This window comes from Pseudophryne corroboree, chromosome 8 (genome assembly GCF_028390025.1).
Source record: "Pseudophryne corroboree isolate aPseCor3 chromosome 8, aPseCor3.hap2, whole genome shotgun sequence".
NCBI lineage: Eukaryota > Metazoa > Chordata > Amphibia > Anura > Myobatrachidae > Pseudophryne > Pseudophryne corroboree.
In genome coordinates, this window is record NC_086451.1 from 243,109,130 (window position 1) to 243,134,216 (window position 25,087).

The window sequence follows — 25,087 nt, forward strand, 5'->3', positions numbered from 1 at the left end:
TCGAAAATTTAATACAGTACTTTTCGTCAAAAAACCTGCCGTTTCATTTTCGACTTTTTGCAATTCGACATGTCTGCAATGTTAAAAATGCGGCTTTTCGACAAAAGTATATTCAATTGAAGAATGTCGATTCGACAACAGTGCTTTTCGACAGTCATTTCGTCAATTTCATTCCGCCTCATTTTTCTGTCGTGATCTAATAAATTTTTTTAAAAACATGTTTTTTTTGGTGCTTTTTTAATTGCTAATAGCATATCTATTTATATTTGAAGGGATTATCTACTTGGTTTGTCTATTTATGAGCCACAATTATTATTTAATACTTTAATTTAATACACGAGGTTAAGTGGGGCCAACCAGAAGAGTAACCCCACTTAACCTCGCAGTCTACCGCAGACCGCAAAGTTCCCACTATTGGATACAATGGAGCGCCTATGCGCTACATTGCATCTCGAGTGCGCCGCCTGACTGACAGTTCAGGCGCGCACAACCAATCAGGAGAGTGCCATGACATGGCGCTCCCTGATTGAATGAAGGGACCCTCTTTGACAGCAGTCACGGGGGTCCGGCCAGTCTGGGAAAGGGGTCCCATGTGTAAATATGGGACCCCTTTCAGTGTGCGGTTCGTGTTTTTCGTTTTTTTATTTTGCCAAGTACGTGGATTACAAACAGAAGAGGACAGATCTACACTGGATTGTTGTGAGTATAATTTTATTTACAGGTACCCCTGGATTCTACTGGTGAAGAGGACCGAGTGCTTCGTGTCAACATAGGTAAGTATGTATGTATGTATGTATGTATGTATGTTGGTGTGCATGTATGTAATAAAGTTGTACTATCACGGTGTCTGTGTATTGTTTTATTTGGGTATTTTTTTGTAGTAGAACTGCAGGTACCAGCGAGCCCGGTTCCCCCCTGCATGCTGGTACTTGTGGTTCTCCAAGTACCAGCTTGCGGGGAGGCTTGCTGGGACTTGTAGTTCTGCTACAAAAAACAATATTTTTTTTATTTTATTTTTTTACTCAAAAGGCTATCAGCCCCCCATCCGCCGCCCTTGGATGGGGGGGACAGCCTCGGGCTTCACCCCTGGCCCTTGGGTGGCTGGAGGGGGGGACCCTTGATTTAAGGGGTCCCCACTCCTCCAGGGTACCCCAGCCAGTGGTGACTAGTTGGGGATTTAATGCCACGGCCGCAGGGACCGGTATAAAAGTGTCCCCCGGCTGTTGCATTATCTCTTTGACTAGTGGAGCCCGGTGCTGGTGGAAAAAATACGGGGGACCCCTACATCTTTTGTCCCCCGTATTTTTTGCACCAGGCACAGAGCCCGGTGCTGGTTGTTAAAATACGGGGGAACCCCTGTCATTTTCCCCCCGTACTTTTACAACCAGGACCGGCTCAAAGAGCCCGAGGCTGGTTATGCTTAGGAGGGGGGACCCCACGCAATTTTTTTCAGGATTTATTTAACACTTTTGTCCTGTCCATGAAGTCGAATCCAGGCCGCCCACTATTCGTCAATTGATCCGTTTTTCGACAGCGGGACTGTCGAATCCGTTATTTATTGAATATGTCGAATTCGGGTCCCGGCTGGAGGGTTTCGCCTGTCGAATTGTGTCGAATCCAAAAACAGTCGAATTCACGCCGGAATTTGACCGCAATTGAATATACCCCTAGGTGTGGACCCTCTTTTGCATATTGGCCCTCATTCCGAGTTGATCGCTCGCAAGGCGATTTTAGCAGAGTTGCTCACGCTAAGCCGCCGCCTACTGGGAGTGAATCTTAGCATCTTAAAATTGCGACCGAAGTAATCGCAATATTGCGATTACACACCTCGTAGCAGTTTCTGAGTAGCTCCAGACTTACTCGGCATCTGCGATCAGTTCAGTGCTTGTGGTTCCTGGTTTGACGTCACAAACACACCCAGCGTTCGCCCAGACACTCCTCCGTTTCTCCGGCCACTCCTGCGTTTTTTCCGGAAACGGTAGCGTTTTTTCCCACACGCCCATAAAACGGCCTGTTTCCGCCCAGTAACACCCATTTCCTGTCAATCACATTACGATCGCCAGAACGATGAAAAAGCCGTGAGTAAAATTACTAAGTGCATAGCAAATTTACTTGGCGCAGTCGCAGTGCGAACATTGCGCATGCGCACTAAGCGGAAAATCGCTGCGATGCGATGAAATTTACCGAGCGAACAACTTGGAATGAGGGCCATTGTTATTGCCATTTGATTACTTTGGGTGCAGAGTCTAGAGTACGGTCTTCCAAAAGGAGGTGACGAACTTTGGAGCAGAACAACCATAAGCCTCAGTCCTCTGATTAACCCTCCTATGCAAAAGCAAATGTCTTCTATTTAAACTGCTACATGGCGATTCTAGTGTTTATTAACAACTAAAAGTTGTCCTATTGTCTGTAGCAGGAGTTCACAACCACGGTCCTCAAGGCACAAGAACCGTCCAGGTTTTAAGGACAACAATACTGCATAGGTGACTTAATTAGTAACTCCGTTATTTTGATTTAGCTGTCTGTGATCAAGGATGGCTATTATGAAAACCTGGACTGTCTGGTGCTTTGAGTGCTGAGGTTGGGAGACGCTGGTCTATATGAATAAAACACATGTTTAAAAATTGTGAAAGTTAGCTTTCAGCTTGCTTTATAGTTCAACACAATTTTTTTTCCGCCCAGTACTACTATTATTTTATGGATTTTTCAGGAAAATTAGAAACCTAAAAAGGAATATCGCAAGTGTCAGATATCTTCTCCTTAATTTCAACTATTTTACTTTTGTGCAAAGCCCAAAGTGATGATTTTATTTCAAATAAATAAAATAGACTTTGACTGTGCATTTCTATTGAGTTTGGGTGATCGAAGATTTTAGCTTGCCTGCTATCCACCCAGGCTGTCAGGTTTTGGCAAGTATTTAGAATAATTTTCTTGTACCAGTAAAACTTAAGGTGATTAATGAGAAATAATGGCCTACTACAAATACAAAAGAAGAAAGTGGAGGTCATTCAGATATTCAAGAGAGGGCGAGAGGGATTAACCATCATACACATAGGGGCTTGCAAAGTTCCTTGGCTCAAAAGTATAAGCCTTAATTAGTGATAAAGTGGAGACTGATAAAGCACCAACCAATCCAATCAAACACATCCTGTAACATGGCTGTTAGGAAGCTGGTTGGCTGGTCATTTATCACTCTTTATCAGTCTCCACTTTATCACTTTTTAAGGCTTAATACATTTGGGCCTTTATTTTTAAATGTGTTCTAGCTATATTTGGATGCTGCTGAATGAATCTCCAGAATAGAACATGGATGTTGCGAAAATCTGTAACAACAGTAAAAGTTGCATTAAAACATATATGTAGAGAAGTACAATTCCTAGTGATGTGCACCGGACATTTTTCGGGTTTTGTGTTTTGGTTTTGGATTCGGTTCCGCAGCGGTGTTTTGGATTCGGACGCGTTTTGGCAAAACCTCCCTGAAAATTTTTTGTCGGATTCGGATGTTTTTTTTTACAAAAAACCCTCAAAAACAGCTTAAATCATAGAATTTGGGTGTCATTTTGATCCCATAGTATTATTAACCTCAATATCCATAATTTCCACTCATTTCCAGTCTATTCTGAACACCTCACACCTCACAATATTATTTTTAGTCCTAAAATTTGCACCGAGGTCATTGGATGACTAAACTAAGCGACCCAAGTGGCCGACACAAACACCTGGCCCATCTAGGAGTGGCACTGCAGTGTCAGACAGGATGGCACTTCAAAAAATAGTCCCCAAACAGCACATGATGCAAAGCTAAATGAAAGAAAAAAGAGGTGCAAGATGGAATTGTCCTTGGGCCCTCCCACCCACCCTTATGTTGTATAAACAGGACATGCACACTTTAACAAACCCATCATTTCAGCGACAGGGTCTGCCACACGACTGTGACAGAAATGACTGGTTGGTTTGGGCCCCCACCAAAAAAGAAGCAATCAATCTCTCCTTGCACAAATTGGCTCTACAGAGGCAAGGTGTCCACCTCCTCCTCATCGTCCGATTCCTCACCCCTTTCACTGTGTACATCCCCCTCCTCACAGATTATTAATTCGTCCCCACTGGAATCCACCATCTCAGGTCCCTGTGTACTTTCTGGAGGCAATTGCTGGTGAATGTCTCCACGGAGGAATTGATTATAATTAATTTTGATGAACATCATCTTCTCCACATTTTCTGGAAGTAACCTCGTACGCCGATTGCTGACAAGGTGAGCGGCTGCACTAAACACTCTTTTGGAGTACACACTGGAGGGGGGCAACTTAGGTAGAATAAAGCCAGTTTCTGCAAGGGCCTCCAAATTGCCTCTTTTTCCTGCCAGTATACGTACGGACTGTCTGACGTGCCTACTTGGATGCGGTCACTCATATAATCCTCCACCATTCTTTCAATGGTGACAGAATCATATGCAGTGACAGTAGACGACATGTCAGTAATCGTTGGCAGGTCCTTCAGTCCGGACCAGATGTCAGCACTCGCTCCAGACTGCCCTGCATCACTGCCAGCGGATGGGCTCGGAATTCTTAGCGTTTTCCTCGCAGCCCCAGTTGCGGGAGAAGGAGGAGCTGTTGACAGGTCACGTTCCGCTTGACTTGACAAGAGTCTCACCAGCAGGTCTTTGAACCTCTGCAGACTTGTGTCTGCCGTAAAGAGAGATCCAACGTAGGCTTTAAACCTAGGATCGAGCATGGTGGGCAAAATGTAGTGCTCTGATTTCAACAGATTGACCACCCGTGAATCCTGGTTAAGCGAATTAAGGGCTCCATCCACAAGTCCCACATGCCTAGCGGAATCGCTCCATTTTAGCTCCTCCTTCAATCCCTCCAGCTTCTTCTGCAAAAGCCTGATGAGGGGAATGACCTGACTCAGGCTGGCAGTGTCTGAACTGACTTCACGAGTGGCAAGTTCAAAGGGTTGCAGAACCTTGCACAACATTGAAATCATTCTCCACTGCGCTTGAGTCCGGTGCATTCCCCCTCCTTTGCCTATATCGTAGGTAGCTGTGTAGGCTTGAATGGCCTTTTGCTGCTCCTCCATCCTCTGAAGCATATAGAGGGTTGAATTACAACTCGTTACCACCTCTTGCTTCAGATGATGGTGGGGCAGGTTCAGGAGTGTTTGCTGGTGCTCTAGTCTTCAGCACGCGGTGGCTGAATGCCGAAAGTGGCCCGCAATTCTTCGGGCCACCGACAGCATCTCTTGCACGCCCCTGTCGTTTTTTAAATAATTCTGCACCACCAAATTCAATGTCTGTGCAAAACATGGGACGTGCTGGAATTTGCCCACATGTAATGCACGCACAATATTGGTGGCGTTGTCCGATGTCACAAATCCCCAGGAGAGTCCAATTGGGTTAAGCCATTCTGCGATGATGTTCCTCAGTTTCCGTAAGAGCTTGTCAGCTGTGTGCCTCTTCTGAAAAGCGGTGATACAAAGCGTAGCCTGCCTAGGAATCAGTTGGCATTTGCGAGATGCTGCTACTGCTGTTCTTGCTGCGGGAGGCAATACATCTACCCAGTGGGCAACACATCTACCCAGTGGGCTGTCACAGTCATATAGTCCTGAGTCTGCCCTGGTCCACTTGTCCACATGTCCGTGGTTAAGTGGACATTGGGTACAACTGCATTTTTTAGGACACTGGTGACTCTTTTTCTGACGTCTGTGTATATTCTCGGTATCGCCTGCCTAGAGAAGTGGAACCTAGATGGTATTTGGTACCGGGGACACAGTACCTCAAGCAATACTCTAGTTCCCTGTGAATTAACGGTGGATACCGGAAACACGTTTAATACCGCCCAGGCTGCCAAGGCCTGAGTTATTTGCGTTGCAGCAGGATGACTGCTGTGATATTTCATCTTCCTCGCAAAGGACTGTTGGACAGTCAATTTCTTACTGGAAGTAGTACAAGTGGTCTTCCGACTTCCCCTCTGGGATGACGATCGACTCCCAGCTGCAACAACAGCAGCGCCAGCAGCAGTAGGCGTTCCACTCAAGGATGCATCGGAGGAATCCCAGGCAGGAGAGGACTCGTCAGACTTGACAGTGACATGGCCTGCAGGACTATTGGCTTTCCTGTCTAAGGAGGAAATTGACACTGAGGGAGTTGGTGGTGTGGTTTGCAGGAGCTTGGTTACAAGAGGAAGGGATTTAGTTGTCAGTGGACTGCTTCCGCTGTCACCCAAAGTTTTTGAACTTGTCAATGACTTCTGATGAATGCGCTCCAGGTGACGTATAAGGGAGGATGTTCCTAGGTGGTTAACGTCCTTACCCCTACTTATTACAGCTTGACAAAGGCAACACACGGCTTGACAAATGTTGTCCGCATTTCTGTTAAAATAATTGCACACCCTGAGATTGCGTAACATATATGAGAAGATTCACTAACGATCATTTAATGTTCTCTTTTCATCATGTGGTGACGCTATTTATATGTATTTGCTTATTGCCGATGCAACCGACTCTGTAACGAGAAGCAATGTTTTAATTAAAAAAAATGTTATCTTTTATAAAAAATAATAATTGCACACCGACGAGGTGATTTTTTTTTTTTTTTTGTAATTTGACCAGGCATGTTAATGGCCATATTCGTCCCACGGACAACAGGTGTCTCCCCGGGTGCCTGACTTAAAAAAATCACCTCACCATCAGAATCCTCCTTGTCAATTTCCTCCTCAGCGCTAGCAACACCCATATCCTCATCCTGGTGTACTTCAACAGTGACATCTTCAGTTTGACTATCAGGAACTGGACTGCGGGTGCTCCTTCCAGCACTTGCAGGGTGCGTGCAAATGGTGGAAGGTGCCACCTCTTCCCGTCCAGTGTTGGGAAAGTCAGGCATCGCAACCGACACAATTGGACTCTCATTGGGGATTTGTGATTTAGAAGAACGCACAGTTATTTGCTATGCTTTTGCCAGCTTAAGTCTTTTCATTTTTCTAGTGGGAGGATGAGTGCTTCCATCCTCATGTGAAGCTGACCCACTAGTCATGAGGAACATAGGAGAGGGCCTCAGCTGTTCCTTGCCACTCCGTGTCTTAAATGGCATATTGGCAAGTTTACGCTTCTCCCCAGACGCTTTTAATTTAGATTTTTCGGTCATTTTACTGAACTTTTGTTTTTTGGATTTTACATGCTCTCTACTATGACATTGGGCATCGGCCTTGGCAGACGACGTTGATGGCATTTCATCGTCTCAGCCATGACTAGTGGCAGCAGCTTCAGCACGATGTGGAAGTGGATCTTGATCTTTCCCTATTTTACCCTCCATTTTTGATCTCCATTTTTTAATGTGTGGAATTATATGCCAGTAATAAATCAATAGCAATGGCCTACTGTACTGTGCTATATATTATATACTGGTGGTCAGCAAAATTATGCACTGTCCTACTATATATACTAATATATACTGCGCACAACAACTAAAATGCACCACAGGTATGGATGGATAGTATACTTGACGACACAGAGGTAGGTAGAGCAGTGGCCTACTGTACCGTACTGCTATATATTATATACTGGTGGTCAGCAAAATTATGCACTGTCCTCCTACTATATATATATATATATATATACTGCGCACAACTAAAATGCACCACAGGTATGGATGGAAAGTATACTTGACGACACAGAGGTAGGTAGAGCAGTGGACTACTGTACCGTACTGATATAATACTGGTGGTCACTGGTCAGCAAAATTCTGCACTGTCCTCCTACTATATACTACAATGCAGCACAGATATGAAGCGTTTTTCAGGCAGAGAACGTATAATACTGGTGGTCACTGGTCAGCAAAACTCTGCACTGTCCTCCTACTATATAATACTGGTGGTCCCCAGTCCCCACAATAAAGCACACTGAGCACAGATATTTGCAGCACACTGAGCACAGATATGGAGCGTTTTTCAGGCAGAGAATGTAGATATTTTCAGCACACTGAGCACAGATATTTGCAAGCACACTGAGCACAGATATTTGCAGCACACTGAACACAACTGAGAGAACGCTGCACACGTCCTCTCCCTATCATCTCCAATGCACGAGTGAAACTGGCGGCGACGCGCGGCTCCTTATATAGAATACGAATCTCGCGAGCATACGACAGCGGGATGACGACGCTCGGGTTAACCAAGCAAGGCGGGAGGATCCGAGTCTGCCTCGGAACCGTGTAAAATGAGTGAAGTTCGGGGGGGGGGGGGGGGAGTGTTCGGATTCCGAGGAACCGAACCCGCTCATCTCTAACATTTACATGCTTTTGCCCTATCCCCAGTGCTTATGACCAGTATGATATTTAGTTTCATTTTTTTGGATTGTGAATGGACAAATTTCAAAATAAAAATTAAATATTTAAATAAAATGTGAAGAGAGGATTAGCATATTAAGCCCATAGAATTGATGAACAAACTGTTAAATATTAGGCAAGACAGTACTGTACTGCTAATACAAAAATTATGTATACTTATATATTTCATGTATCTGATTGTGTGATATGTATTATAATATAATATTATATTCTTACAACCTCTCTGAAGCTAGCTGTACTCTCGCTACAGGTTGATATGTCGCATGATCAAAGACGTCCCACTCACTTCATGCAGGCTCTGATTAACATGACATCTGGAGCAATGGGTAAGTGGTACTTGCTTTGTCATCAGCATAGCTGCGAAACTGTTCCACAGAAACTACTTTTTTTTTTTTATTACCGTCTATTTATAGGGTGGTGATAGAGTCAAATATCTACCTTTTAACATTAGCTATATACTAATACCGTGTAGCCGTAGTGGCCGCTAAACCTCGTGCACGTGCTACGCACTTCATCCGTTATTTGCGTATGAAGGCCTCACACATGGTACGCAAGTAACGTACACACACTGCGCTGGGTGTATGGAATACACACTGCGAGCGCACACACAGACAGTACTTTTATAAACTTTAAACACAGAATATGCTTACACTGTAAACCTTAGAATTGTAACACTGTAATGATATACAACTGGTTAACCTGGATATATAAGCAAGCTGTTTGAGTGATTTGAAATACACAGAAACCCTTTGTACTAGCTAGAAACACAGACACCCTGCTGAGGCTCCAAAACCTTTACTAACGAGCTTTTAGATATATCAAAAGGGGAAACACAATTACAGCTTATACTCTACAGTCTAACATCAGTATCTAAGCAGAATAACTACACATAAATATACAATAGCGTCACAATCTTATACAATAACAGAGAGAGAGAGAGAGAATATGGCAAATACAAACAGGGAACAAGTTGGTCACAGAGAGTACTTACACACTGGGAATGAATCGCAGGCGCAATCTGGTTACCAGCTCCTGGTTAATCAATGATGAAAACCGTTGTGGGGAGAGAGAGTCTTGTGTCCCCAAGCCTATTGCAACCTATATTTATTTACTAACTCAAGACATACTACAATAGATACTATGTGCCCTCTTTCCATTGGTTAGGGGGTGGGACATGTACTGCACCTGGGATCATTGGTTAGTTCAAGAAGTGGGCGATGGCTAGGATTAGTTAGTATTCTAAATTCCTCTTTGTCTTGTTATATTGAGGAAAGCTATTGTTTGGATCTTCCAAACAAACTCTGTCTTTGGGCTTTGTTTACCCCACTTTCAGTTGAGACAATTGACTACTCAGCACTCATTATTCTGGAGAGAAACCTGGTTCTATTCATAAACAAAGGTGTAAGCCCTCTTTATAGAATCTCAAAGCTTAGTGTAACTAAGGCTATTGTTTTCAGTCTGTGGGAAAGAAGTGACTGAATTCTATTCACCCACCCTGCATTTATGTGTAATTTATTCGGAATGCAATTAATCTTGTTTTCTATTTCTGTGCATAACCATGAGCAGGAACTATGCGAGTCCCTCCCAATTATCATAGGCACAACATTCCTTCAATACCCCACAGCTGGACCCCATACACTACCCTCCAACCTTTGTCTGAGCCCTCCCAGCATGCAAAGAGGAATCTCTCAGGTCCAAGAGCCGTTTTAAACTTACCATACTTGCTGACATTATGAAGGGGAATATTAACTATAAAACGCATTATATTGGTTAAATATGTAGCGATCGAGTCGCTCGCTAGTCGCACACAAACACCGCCCTAAATACCCATCTCCATGCGCAGGCGACGTCAGAGCGTCCCCTACGCAACCTGAGGGGATGCGTACGCACGGGGAAGTCGGTGCGCGAGCAGCGAGCACGTGCATTGGGGTTAGTACAAGGCATCATAGGTCGCTATATTTTTCGACTTTGACAGTCGACCCTTTGGCAGTCATCAATAACTGCCACTTCCTAAACAATTCAAACAGAAAAATATATGTCATCATGGAATACCTTTTTATGATTGGGTAGAGGGAGGAAAGGAGAAGGTGGGAAAAGTATGACCTAGTGAGATAGTAGAAGCGTGTGTGTATGAATCCATGTTTGAGGGGTCATGTATCATCGTGCCGTACGTGTTTTAAATCAAGCTTTGAGGTATTGCGAAGTATACATTTGAATTCCTTCTTATCCCGTATTACGGGTCTGTGGATGGGCTGTCAAACTTTACCGAGCTCTTTTCGGCTTTTGGTTGCAACAAATGGGGGAGCACATTTAGTTGATGATACATGAATGGGGGGATATGTGAGTGCTGATATCTGTATCTATATTCCCTATCGACTATGTGTGTCATTACCTGAAGGTTGTAGAGATGAAGATAAGAAACAATCGTTATAAATGCAGTCGTAAACTATGTGAGTTTAAATAAACAGTCGCCGATTGAGGTCTTGTCTGATGTCTTGTCTTGATGTACATGTTGTCTGATGTCTCTCAGTGCTTTTGCTATAAATAACGAGCAAAAAGCTTTTCCATTGTCCATAAAGTTACAGTCTCTAAAGTATTGGGCTATCGTAAAAGTTAAAGTCACTAGGGAAATTGGGGGTCTGTGGCATAGTTCATCAGTGGTCTGTATAAAAGAGGTTGTCAAATTCTTCTTCCAAGCGGATGTCTTTGTACCTTGGAGGAAAGCAAAGGAGAAACGGGTGAAAGAAACGGACCGTGGAATCACATTTTCATCAAAACATTGTCTCTATCGTTGGGTCATACATCAAATTTGTTGTTGTTGTTATTATAGTGTCTTCGCTCCTTAAACTCATCACCCTGGTATTACTTTTACGCTTCGTCAAAGCCCGAACGCATCTAAATATCAGGCCAACCAATATGGCGACTCCCAGAATACACAAGAGAAATTTCCCTACATCCATAATAATACCTTGGGCCCATTCTCCTAAGCCCGAGAACCAATTTCGTGGGTTCAACCATGACACCCAACTGGTCAGCTCATTACCCACAGCAGCGAGTGTGAGATTGTGTTTCCTTCGAAACTCCCACTTTAATTGTAAAATGTCATCCATCTTTTGGTCTATGACCTCGGCTGGGTCCTCCGTGCTGTTGGTAATGTATGTGCAGCACTTTATTCCATATTGAGTTGCTAGGGTAACACAATACCCGCCTGTCACTGCTGTGAGATAATTGAGAATCATCCTATGCTGAACCAGTTCTGTTTTGTAGGCTTGTAACTCTCTCCCAGTATACCTGAATGTGTCGTCATACATTTCGGTGATATTGTCTAATAAATTTGCAAGCGCAGATATATATTTATAATTTATCACTCCTCTGGCGGTACGAGTGATATCTAACGCGAGTAGGACTTGAATCCCGGTGGATTAATGGATCAGGTCAGAGGCCGGATGCTCTGTTCTTTCTACCAGGTGCCGTTTAACGATGTGCTCGTAATGAGTGTGAGTATAAGGAGCTTGGGCACCGCGGTGAATGTCTTTCATTTTGTTATGGGATACAGTCATTACTTCAGGCAGTACTTTTCCAATATAACATAATTCTTCTGAGTTAGGGGCAAGCCACTTATACGCCTTCCTCCCGCATATGAAATATGCATCATCGGGGAGAACATATGGGACAGAGTATGACATTACCATGTTACAAATTTTCCATGTGAAATCTCCTAACCCTAACTCTCCCATCTGCCTAGTACACGTATCAGGTTGTACGATATGTGCACAGTATCCTGGTGATACTTCTCCAACTCGCATGGTCCTACTTCCTAAAGTGTACCTATACCGGAAAAAATTTCCATGGTCGGCTATCTGGCGTATAAGTTCTGTGTCTATGGGCATTCTGTCGGCTCTGTATGAAAAGGTCATGGTTTGATTACTCCATGACACTTTCCAATTTCCCGGCTTTCGGGGATTGGAAATGTTAAAGCACACTAAGGACCTATCCACATGATATTGGTGGAGCTTCAAACTAGGAGGACTAGAGATATTAAACCTCTTGTCCACCGGCCTCCCACCACTTAACTCAAGTACCTCTCCTACAGTTAAAGGGAATGGTACTAGTCCTGATTTGCTATGACCTTGAGGTACTTGAGAGCATACCCAACAGTCTGTCTGGTTTAACACTTTACCCACTAAGGAGTGATAGTCACTCAATGGATGCCGGTCCATGTGGATATTAAAACTGGACTGGCATTTCTTGATGCACCCATCCTCAACTATATTGTCACAGTGCCTACAGATGCAGTTTTCTTCAGCTAACAATCCTTTACAATGTCTATAAATAACATGGCTGCTAGATCGTTTTCCGGTACTCGCCTTTGCTCGGTGATTGTGTTGCTATTGGAAATTTACGCCTCCATCCTGGTCATCAGAACCCATTTCAGATCCTTCCTCGACCTCCATGGTACTCTCACCGGAGCAGACTGCTCTGGTCAACATCATGGTCAACAGGATAACACGGACTGCAGTCTCTTGGGGCGAGTCCATCTTACAGGAGGAGAAAGAGAAATTTGTAATGGGGGTACAAAAAAATACTTTGAGGGGAAAGAAAAATGTTACGATGTCTTATGTACTCTAGTCTTGTTGTTCCTCTTGCTCTGCTGTCATCTCAAAGGTGCTGTCTCTCAGTCTTCCAAATGAACATTCTGGTGATACAATATTCCTTCCAAATCTGCGATCTTTCTGTAAGGAGCAAAAATCTTGCATTACCATTTGTCTAACTGATGTGTGACATACCATCTTTAAAACATAAGAACATGAGAGAGAAGAGAGGAAAAAAAACAAAACAAACGAGAGAGAGAACAATTCATCACATTTTACATTAAACAACAAACAAAAAACCATTGTCAGATCTTCCGTTCACCATCAGGCTGTCACACCAACACATCCACTGGTATCTTTGAGCAGTCTCCCCCACCAGTATTTCCACACTCCACCCTTTTTGTGCCTGGCCAGGACACACCGATGTCGGTAGGTCACACTGGGGTTAGGTAGACTTCTGCAAAGACCAAGTAGCTATGTGATGTTTGAGTTCTGCCGATGAACGTCAGAGAGGGGGAAAAAAACATTTACAAATCAATTACAACGTTTACCCGGCCGTTCCTGTGTCTACAAGAAACTGACCTCCCAATTTCATTAACTTGTAACCTCAGGCTTACTATCAGTCCTAATGATCACCTTTCCCGACTACATATTACAGGTGCGGCCCAAACTTCTTCCTATATGATCCCTGATTACAATTTCGTGTGTCATAACTCTGCTCGTGTTCTTGTCTTTGGGGTCTGACTTTATGTGGGCTGTTACAGTTGCTGGCATAATGCCCTTCTCTTTTACAAAGATAACAAACCCTTGGCTTCCTCCATGTGCCAGTGGCCTGGGGTTTCGGTCGATTTGATGCCTCCTCTAGTACTTGGATGCTCATCACCATCAACCGCTCTCCCTGTGCTTCCCTGGTTCTTTGGATATTACGGTCATGCTCGATAGCGGACTCTCTCTTAATGCAGCCACCGAGATACCTCTCCAGTGAGGTAGAGAGGTTTGTACCCTGATTCTTAGTGTGTCTTTTAAGCCGTCCATTAATACGGACACAGCTACTTCTCTATGATTCACATTTGTTTTAATGTCTTCTATCCCTGTATACCTAGCCATGTCCTGCAATGCCCGATGGAAATAATCAGCAGCTGTTTCTCCCTCTTTTTGTTTGATGGAGAAAATTTTGTTCCATTTGACAACAGCAGGAAAATACACTCCCAACTGCAGAATGATTCATTTTACATTATCTTGATTGTACTCATCCGTAAGGGGTACCTCTTCATCTAGTTTACAGTCAGCGATAAATTTCGACATTGGGGGGTAAACATGCCCTCAGCAATACCCGCCAATCTTTGTTATTGGGCTCCACAGAATTTCCTAGCTCTCTAATGTACTTCTGGCTTGCAACTAGATCTTTCCTAGGATCAGGGAATTCAGACACCATTGATCTTAATTCCGTTCGGGAAAAGGGGCAGTGCATGGCGATGTTTCTGACAGGAGTGACTCCTGAAGTGTCAGTTTTCCCATTTGGTACTGCAATTACCCTGACAGGATTAAGTCCAATAACGTCATTCTGAGTTGGTTCTACAATATGAGGTACATTTGTTTGTGCGTGATATATAACACCATAAGTACCTGTGGACACGACCTCACCTGACCCTCCGTTAGGGGGTTTGATTACTGCCTTTACCGATTTGGTCGCGTCCACCTGGATGTCTTGTATGATGACTGCTGGGAAAGGTGCCGACATCGTGCTGGGCTCACTTTCTTGTTTGTGATCCTGAGGGAAGTTTAACATGGGGTGCAACTTGCACGGGTTAACAGTGGTACATTTAATAGTTTTACTTTTATCATTGTTACATTTGTTACAATTATTCTTATCAATAATACAGTTGCTAAGTGCATGTTTATCAAACACCAGTGTGCCACTCTCTGTAACCACCTTCTCTCCTCTTGCCATATTTTTCTTACCACAGTGAGAGTCAGCTGTGTAAGCTAATCCTCCTTGTATTTCACCTTCCTGTTGCCATATCTGTAAACAATCATAATGTCTAATTCGTTGCTTCCCGGATTTTATGAGACAGATCCTTTGCCTTAAATTATACAATACCTCTGAGTCAAAACTACCTATCCCAGGAAATGGTGCTTTATCCCCCACAGTCATTCGTGTCCATTCGTCACAAAAGGTCTCAGTGTGGGGACCATACTTCCCCCACATTACTAACCGAGCAGACCCTCGGGGTCTGCAAGCCTCTTCAGTCTGAACCCTGACTGCTAAACGTCCCTGTGTTGTGCACTTGGCTTCCATTGTGGACCTTTTTAACACAGAAAAACTTCCTAAAATGCACCAAACACAGAAGTCTACGGTGGAAGTTTTCCAAGCTCTTCCACCAGCTTCTTCTGCTCCGAGTACAACGAATCCGCCCCTTTTAGCAGACCCACGTAATCGTTGCAGGCCCTACCAGCAAAAATTCCTTACCTTTTATATTTTTTTTTTACACAAATCACGCTTGCATGTGCTCCCTACAACACGCATGAGGACAATTTAAATATACGACCTCATATCACGTTGCGTTATTGGTCACCCATACAACCGTGCGGTCCAATCGTACCACTTACAGACACTTGTTGCCTATAAATGGTAGGATCGTTGGAGTCTCCCTACTGTGCTCCAAAACAGCCAGAGCGTATTACCACGAAAACTTTATCACACTCCGTTGCACGTTTTCACCTAGACCGTGCTCATCACGTATTCACTAGAGATGAGCGCCTGAAATTTTTCGGGTTTTGTGTTTTGGTTTTGGGTTCGGTTCCGCGGCCGTGTTTTGGGTTCGAACGCGTTTTGGCAAAACCTCACCGAATTATTTTTGTCGGATTCGGGTGTGTTTTGGATTCGGGTGTTTTTTTCCAAAAACACTAAAAAACAGCTTAAATCATAGAATTTGGGGGTCATTTTGATCCCAAAGTATTATTAACCTCAAAAACCATAATTTACACTCATTTTCAGTCTATTCTGAATACCTCACACCTCACAATATTATTTTTAGTCCTAAAATTTGCACCGAGGTCGCTGTGTGAGTAAGATAAGCGACCCTAGTGGCCGACACAAACACCGGGCCCATCTAGGAGTGGCACTGCAGTGTCACGCAGGATGTCCCTTCGAAAAAACCCTCCCCAAACAGCACATGACGCAAAGAAAAAAAGAGGCGCAATGAGGTAGCTGTGTGAGTAAGATTAGCGACCCTAGTGGCCGACACAAACACCGGGCCCATCTAGGAGTGGCACTGCAGTGTCACGCAGGATGGCCCTTCCAAAAAACCCTCCCCAAACAGCACATGACGCAAAGAAAAAAAGAGGCGCAATGAGGTAGCTGTGTGAGTAAGATTAGCGACCCTAGTGGCCGACACAAACACCGGGCCCATCTAGGAGTGGCACTGCAGTGTCACGCAGGATGGCCCTTCCAAAAAACCCTCCCCAAACAGCACATGACGCAAAGAAAAAAAGAGGCGCAATGAGGTAGCTGACTGTGTGAGTAAGATTAGCGACCCTAGTGGCCGACACAAACACCGGGCCCATCTAGGAGTGGCACTGCAGTGTCACGCAGGATGTCCCTTCCAAAAAACCCTCCCCAAACAGCACATGACGCAAAGAAAAAAAGAGGCGCAATGAGGTAGCTGTGTGAGTAAGATTAGCGACCCTAGTGGCCGACACAAACACCGGGCCCATCTAGGAGTGGCACTGCAGTGTCACGCAGGATGTCCCTTCCAAAAAACCCTCCCCAATCAGCACATGATGCAAAGAAAAAGAAAAGAAAAAAGAGGTGCAAGATGGAATTATCCTTGGGCCCTCCCACCCACCCTTATGTTGTATAAACAAAACAGGACATGCACACTTTAACCAACCCATCATTTCAGTGACAGGGTCTGCCACACGACTGTGACTGATATGACGGGTTGGTTTGGACCCCCCCCAAAAAAGAAGCAATTAATCTCTCCTTGCACAAACTGGCTCTACAGAGGCAAGATGTCCACCTCATCTTCACCCTCCGATATATCACCGTGTACATCCCCCTCCTCACAGATTATCAATTCGTCCCCACTGGAATCCACCATCTCAGCTCCCTGTGTACTTTGTGGAGGCAATTGCTGCTGGTCAATGTCTCCGCGGAGGAATTGATTATAATTCATTTTAATGAACATCATCTTCTCCACATTTTCTGGATGTAACCTCGTACGCCGATTGCTGACAAGGTGAGCGGCGGCACTAAACACTCTTTCGGAGTACACACTTGTGGGAGGGCAACTTAGGTAGAATAAAGCCAGTTTGTGCAAGGGCCTCCAAATTGCCTCTTTTTCCTGCCAGTATAAGTACGGACTGTGTGACGTGCCTACTTGGATGCGGTCACTCATATAATCCTCCACCATTCTATCAATGTTGAGAGAATCATATGCAGTGACAGTAGACGACATGTCCGTAATCGTTGGCAGGTCCTTCAGTCCGGACCAGATGTCAGCATCAGCAGTCGCTCCAGACTGCCCTGCATCACCGCCAGCGGGTGGGCTCGGAATTCTGAGCCTTTTCCTCGCACCCCCAGTTGCGGGAGAATGTGAAGGAGGAGATGTTGACAGGTCGCGTTCCGCTTGACTTGACAATTTTGTCACCAGCAGGTCTTTCAACCCCAGCAGACCTGTGTCTGCCGGAAAGAGAGATCCAAGGTAGGCTTTAAATCTAGGATCGAGCACGGTGGCCAAAATGTAGTGCTCTGATTTCAACAGATTGACCACCCGTGAATCCTTGTTAAGCGAATTAAGGGCTGCATCCACAAGTCCCACATGCCTAGCGGAATCGCTCCGTGTTAGCTCCTTCTTCAATGCCTCCAGCTTCTTCTGCAAAAGCCTGATGAGGGGAATGACCTGACTCAGGCTGGCAGTGTCTGAACTGACTTCACGTGTGGCAAGTTCAAAGGGCATCAGAACCTTGCACAACGTTGAAATCATTCTCCACTGCACTTGAGACAGGTGCATTCCATCTCCTATATCGTGCTCAATTGTATAGGCTTGAATGGCCTTTTGCTGCTCCTCCAACCTCTGAAGCATATAGAGGGTTGAATTCCACCTCGTTACCACTTCTTGCTTCAGATGATGGCAGGGCAGGTTCAGTAGTTTTTGGTGGTGCTCCAGTCTTCTGTACGTGGTGCCTGTACGCCGAAAGTGTCCCGCAATTTTTCTGGCCACCGACAGCATCTCTTGCACGCCCCTGTCGTTTTTTTAAAAATTCTGCACCACCAAATTCAAGGTATGTGCAAAACATGGGACGTGCTGGAATTTGCCCATATTTAATGCACACACAATATTGCTGGCGTTGTCCGATGCCACAAATCCACAGGAGAGTCCAATTGGGGTAAGCCATTCCGCGATGATCTTCCTCAGTTGCCGTAAGAGGTTTTCAGCTGTGTGCGTATTCTGGAAAGCGGTGATACAAAGCGTAGCCTGCCTAGGAAAGAGTTGGCGTTTGCGAGATGCTGCTACTGGTGCCGCCGCTGCTGTTCTTGCGGCGGGAGTCCATACATCTACCCAGTGGGCTGTCACAGTCATATAGTCCTGACCCTGCCCTGCTCCACTTGTCCACATGTCCGTGGTTAAGTGGACATTGGGTACAACTGCATTTTTTAGGAGACTGGTGAGTCTTTTTCTGACGTCCGTGTACATTCTCGGTATCGCCTGCCTAGAGAAGTGGAACCTAGATGGTATTTGGTAACGGGGGCACACTGCCTCAATAAATTGTCTAGTTCCCTGTGAACTAACGGCGGATACCGGACGCACGTCTAACACCAACATAGTTGTCAAGGACTCAGTTATCCGCTTTGCAGTAGGATGACTGCTGTGATATTTCATCTTCCTCGCAAAGGACTGTTGAACAGTCAATTGCTTACTGGAAGTAGTACAAGTGGGCTTACGACTTCCCCTCTGGGATGACCATCGACTCCCAGCGGCAACAACAGCAGCGCCAGCAGCAGTAGGCGTTACACGCAAGGATGCATCGGAGGAATCCCAGGCAGGAGAGGACTCGTCAGACTTGCCAGTGACATGGCCTGCAGGACTATTGGCATTCCTGGGGAAGGAGGAAATTGACACTGAGGGAGTTGGTGGGGTGGTTTGCGTGAGCTTGGTTACAAGAGGAAGGGATTTACTGGTCAGTGGACTGCTTCCGCTGTCACCCAAAGTTTTTGAACTTGTCACTGACTTATTATGAATGCGCTGCAGGTGACGTATAAGGGAGGATGTTCCGAGGTGGTTAACGTCCTTACCCCTACTTATTACAGCTTGACAAAGGGAACACACGGCTTGACACCTGTTGTCCGCATTTCTGGTGAAATACCTCCACACCGAAGAGCTGATTTTTTTGGTATTTTCACCTGGCATGTCAACGGCCATATTCCTCCCACGGACAACAGGTGTCTCCCCGGGTGCCTGACTTAAACAAACCACCTCACCATCAGAATCCTCCTGGTCAATTTCCTCCCCAGCGCCAGCAACACCCATATCCTCCTCATCCTGGTGTACTTCAACACTGACATCTTCAATCTGACTATCAGGAACTGGACTGCGGGTGCTCCTTCCAGCACTTGCAGGGGGCATGCAAATAGTGGAAGGCGCATGCTCTTCACGTCCAGTGTTGGGAAGGTCAGGCATCGCAAACGACACAATTGGACTCTCCTTGTGGATTTGGGATTTCAAAGAACGCACAGTTCTTTGCGGTGCTTTTGCCAGCTTGAGTCTTTTCAGTTTTCTAGCGAGAGGCTGAGTGCTTCCATCCTCATGTGAAGCTGAACCACTAGCCATGAACATAGGCCAGGGCCTCAGCCGTTCCTTGCCACTCCGTGTGGTAAATGGCATATTGGCAAGTTTACGCTTCTCCTCCGACAATTTTATTTTAGGTTTTGGAGTCCTTTTTTTTCTGATATTTGGTGTTTTGGATTTGACATGCTCTGTACTATGACATTGGGCATCGGCCTTGGCAGACGACGTTGCTGGCATTTCATCGTCTCGGCCATGACTAGTGGCAGCAGCTTCAGCACGAGGTGGAAGTGGATCTTGATCTTTCCCTAATTTTGGAACCTCAACTTTTTTGTTCTCCATATTTTATAGGCAGAACTAAAAGGCACCTCAGGTAAACAATGGAGATGGATGGATTGGATACTAGTATACAATTATGGACGGACTGCCACGGTTAGGTGGTATAAAAAAACCACGGTTAGGTGGTATATATTATAATAATAATACAATTATGGATGGACGGACTGCCTGCCGACTGCCGACACAGAGGTAGCCACAGCCGTGAACTACCGCACTGTACACTGGTTGATAAAGAGATAGTAGTATACTCGTAACAACTAGTATGACACTATGACGACGGTATAAAGAATGAAAAAAAAACCACGGTTAGGTGGTATATATTATAATAATAATACAATTATGGATGGACGGACTGCCTGCCGACTGCCGACACAGAGGTAGCCACAGCCGTGAACTACCGCACTGTACACTGGTTGATAAAGAGATAGTAGTATACTCGTAACAACTAGTATGACACTATGACGACGGTATAAAGAATGAAAAAAAAACCACGGTTAGGTGGTATATATTATAATAATAATACAATTATGGATGGACGGACTGCCTGCCGACTGCCGACACAGAGGTAGCCACAGCCGTGAACTACCGCACTGTACACTGGTTGATAAAGAGATAGTAGTATACTCGTAACAACTAGTATGACACTATGACGACGGTATAAAGAATGAAAAAAAAACCACGGTTAGGTGGTATATATTATAATAATAATACAATTATGGATGGACGGACTGCCTGCCGACTGCCGACACAGAGGTAGCCACAGCCGTGAACTACCGCACTGTACACTGGTTGATAAAGAGATAGTAGTATACTCGTAACAACTAGTATGACACTATGACGACGGTATAAAGAATGAAAAAAAAACCACGGTTAGGTGGTATATATTATAATAATACAATTATGGATGGACTGCCTGCCGACTGCCGACACAGAGGTAGCCACAGCCGTGAACTACCGCACTGTACACTGGTTGATAAAGAGATAGTAGTATACTCGTAACAACTAGTATGACACTATGACGACGGTATAAAGAATGCAAAAAAAACCACAGTTAGGTGGTATATATTATAATAATAATACAATTATGGACGGACTGCCTGCCGACTGCCGACACAGAGGTAGCCACAGCCGTGAACTACCGCACTGTACACTGGTTGATAAAGAGATAGTAGTATACTCGTAACAACTAGTATGACACTATGACGACGGTATAAAGAATGAAAAAAAAACCACGGTTAGGTGGTATATATTATAATAATAATACAATTATGGATGGACGGACTGCCTGCCGACTGCCGACACAGAGGTAGCCACAGCCGTGAACTACCGCACTGTACACTGGTTGATAAAGAGATAGTAGTATACTCGTAACAATTAGGATGACACTATGACGGTATAAAGAATGAAAAAAAAACCACGGTTAGGTGGTAGGTATATAATAATAAATAATACAATTCTGGTCGGACGGACTGCCTGCCGTGTGCCGACACAGAGGTAGCCACAGCCGTGAACTACCGCACTGTACACTGGTTGATAAAGAGATAGTAGTATACTCGTAACAATTAGGATGACACTATGACGGTATAAAGAATGAAAAAAAAACCACGGTTAGGTGGTAGGTATATAATAATAAATAATACAATTCTGGTCGGACGGACTGCCTGCCGTGTGCCGACACAGAGGTAGCCACAGCCGTGAACTACCGCACTGTACACTGGTTGATAAAGAGATAGTAGTATACTCGTAACAATTAGGATGACACTATGACGGTATAAAGAATGAAAAAAAAACCACGGTTAGGTGGTAGGTATATAATAATAAATAATACAATTCTGGTCGGACGGACTGCCTGCCGTGTGCCGACACAGAGGTAGCCACAGCCGTGAACTACCGCACTGTACTGTGTCTGCTGCTAATATAGACTGGTTGATATTTAAAGAGATATTAGTAGTATACAACAATACTATACTGGTGGTCAGGCACTGGTCACCACTCCTGCAGCAAAAGTGTGCACTGTTAATTAATATAATTGTACTCCTGGCTCCTGCTAACAACCTGCAGTGCTCCCCAGTCTCCCCCACAATTAATTATAAGCTTTTAATTTATACATTGATGACTGTGCAGCACACTGGGCTGAGCTGAGTGCACACAGACTGAGTCACACTGTGTGACTGACTGTGCTGTGTATCGTTTTTTTTTTCAGGCAGAGAACGGATATAGCAGAGAGAAGTGAACGGATATATTATATTAAAAGTTAACTAGCAACTGCACTGGTCACTGACTGTGGTAAACTAACTCTGTCTGCGACTCTGCACAATCTCTCTCTATCTAATCTATCTATCTCTATTCTAATGGAGAGGACGCCAGACACGTCCTCTCCCTATCAATCTCAATGCACGAGTGAAAATGGCGGCGACGCGCGGCTCCTTATATAGAATCCGAGTCTCGCGATAGAATCCGAGCCTCGCGAGAATCCGACAGCGTCATGATGACGTTCGGGCGCGCTCGGGTTAACCGAGCAAGGCGGGAAGATCCGAGTCGCTCGGACCCGTGGAAAAAAAAGTGAAGTTCGTGCGGGTTCGGATTCAAAGAAACCGAACCCGCTCATCTCTAGTATTCACCTAGACCGTGATTCACCAAGACTTACTTCACCAAGATTTACTTCACCAAGATTTACTTCACCAAGATTTCACCAAGACTTCACCAAGAGGAGTTCAATACACTCATACCGTTTTCAACCCACTATCATTCTATAGTTTTCTGATCAGAAAAATAATTTCCCATAATCTGATAGCTCTCCCCAGAGGCATTACAGTAAAGTAAGGTATTTAAACTAAATTTTGGAAACTGAAATCAATTTGTGCTATTATCGCGTTGCCTCCTTATCGCTTACTTAAAACAATACTATCGTGTGATTTGTATCATGTGGGCGTACCCAGACGCTCCGTTGCGTAATATACGCTTCGTGCGTTGGCCCTTGCGTCGCGTACACTAGTCTCACCCTTTTGTTAGAGACACGCGTACGCCGGCCAGATATGTCCACAGAAATACAATTAACATGTTTATATCAATGTAAATGATCTTTAACTGTAATCATCTACCGAGCACCACACAGGTCTTTCCTTGTATCTTTAGGCAAAGCTGTGTGCGTGTTTTACAAATTACTCCTTAACGTATTATTTTTACTTTTAACTACTAATAGCAACAAATCTTTCTCAGCACGTTATCAAGTATGAAATGGTAACCAGGAGAATGAAAATGTGAAAATACACAAATGAAAATGCAATTCTAAATTTATCTAATAACATACATTGAAGTAAGCACGCACATATAGATATTACATATATGTACTAATCACTATTTCATATATGAGACCCTATTCAGTGCTTCTAATTTGCATATGAATCTGCTTTTTAACTCTCTGTGGGCGATTTCTTTCACTGCTGGGAGAGAGGAAAAAAAAACCCAAAACCCAATTATACAGGTTAATTTGCATTTCAATGGCCCATCTTACAAGTAGCAGAGTTAAACAGGCTCTTGAATGGAGACAGTGACAAAACAAAAAAAAAAACACTACTTTGTTTTATTTGTGTATTTCCTAAATCATATATTTATTTTATTAACTTTTATCAAACTCTATCTGAACCACTCATGATTGACCATGACATGGACTAAACAAATGCATTAAAAAAAAACTCATTAAATGATGATTTCTTTTTGACAATGGATGGCTGATTATTTCCTGAGTAAACTGAAAATCAGCCGCTTAGGGAGAAATTTTTTTTTGACCTTCCCAAAATGGCTGCTGCTCCTCCCCCTTCCACCTCCATGAGGGTTACACAAAATGGGGGACAGATCATGCGGCTCCTTTTGTCACAAAGAAAATCATCATGCCAGCCCCTGAAGTTTATTTTTTTAAGCCTGGGTAAAAACTATCACGCTATGCAGAGCAATTAAAAATACTTTTAAACCAATTTAAACAGACAAGACATCCAATCTGCGTGTGCAGTTGGCACCAAATAGAAATAAAAACCAGATTTACAAAGACAATAGCTTAATGTTCCTACCTTCCTCGGATTCCACCAGCATCCCTACAAGCCAAAAGAATCAGACGCAGACTCTCATCTGATCAGCACTACAAGATACTACCTTTGCTCCCTTTGCTGATCGATAAAGTCTGCGCATTTTCGCCTGACTGAGGATATGAGATGGACCGGACTTGCCCCCAATTGATAGAGTCAAATATCTACCTTTTAACATTAGCTATATACTAATACCGTGTAGCCATAGTGGCCGCTAAACCTCGTGCACGTGCTACGCACTTCATACGTTATTTGCGTATGAAGGCCTCACACGTGGTACGCAAGTAACGTACACACACTGCGCTGGGTGTATGGAATACACACTGCGAGCGCACACACAGACAGTACTTTTATAAACTTTAAACACAGAATATGCTTACACTGTAAACCTTAGAATTGTAACACTGTAATTATATACAACTGGTTAACCTGGATATATAAGCAAGCTGTTTGAGTGATTTGAAATACACAGAAACCCTTTGTACTAGCTAGAAACACACAGACACCCTGCTGAGGCTCCAAAACCTTTACTAACAAGCTTTTAGATATATCAAAAGGGGAAACACAATTACAGCTTATACTCTACAGTCTAACATCAGTATCTAAGCAGAATAACTACACATAAATATACAATAGCGTCACAATCTTATACAATAACAGAGAGAGAGAGAATATGGCAAATACAAACAGGGAACAAGTTGGTCACAGAGAGTACTTACACACTGGGAATGAATCGCAGGCGCAATCTGGTTACCAGCTCCTGGTTAATCAATGATGAAAACCGTTGTGGGGAGAGAGAGTCTTGTGTCCCCAAGCCTATTGCAACCTATATTTATTTACTAACTCAAGACATACTACAATAGATACTATGTGCCCTCTTTCCATTGGTTAGGGGGTGGGACATGTACTGCACCTGGGATCATTGGTTAGTTCAAGAAGTGGGTG

The 25,087-nt window shown here is 44.2% G+C and overlaps 1 protein-coding gene across 5 annotated transcripts in view; it reads left to right on the plus strand.

The window, feature by feature from the left end:
* LOC134947663 (mitochondrial ornithine transporter 1-like) overlaps positions 1-25,087 on the plus strand; it is a 199,123-nt gene that overhangs the window by 11,853 nt on the left and 162,183 nt on the right. For 3 of the 5 annotated variants that reach the window (XM_063935634.1, XM_063935635.1, XM_063935633.1), the window contains one exon: positions 8,592-8,667. The exons of 1 other annotated variant lie outside the window; for it this stretch is intronic. In XM_063935634.1, the coding sequence (XP_063791704.1) occupies positions 8,598-8,667 (70 nt within the window). In that variant the 5' untranslated portion in view covers positions 8,592-8,597. Of the gene's footprint in view, positions 1-8,591; positions 8,668-25,087 lie in introns of those variants that run through there. One more of the 5 variants, XM_063935637.1, reaches the window with a different exon arrangement.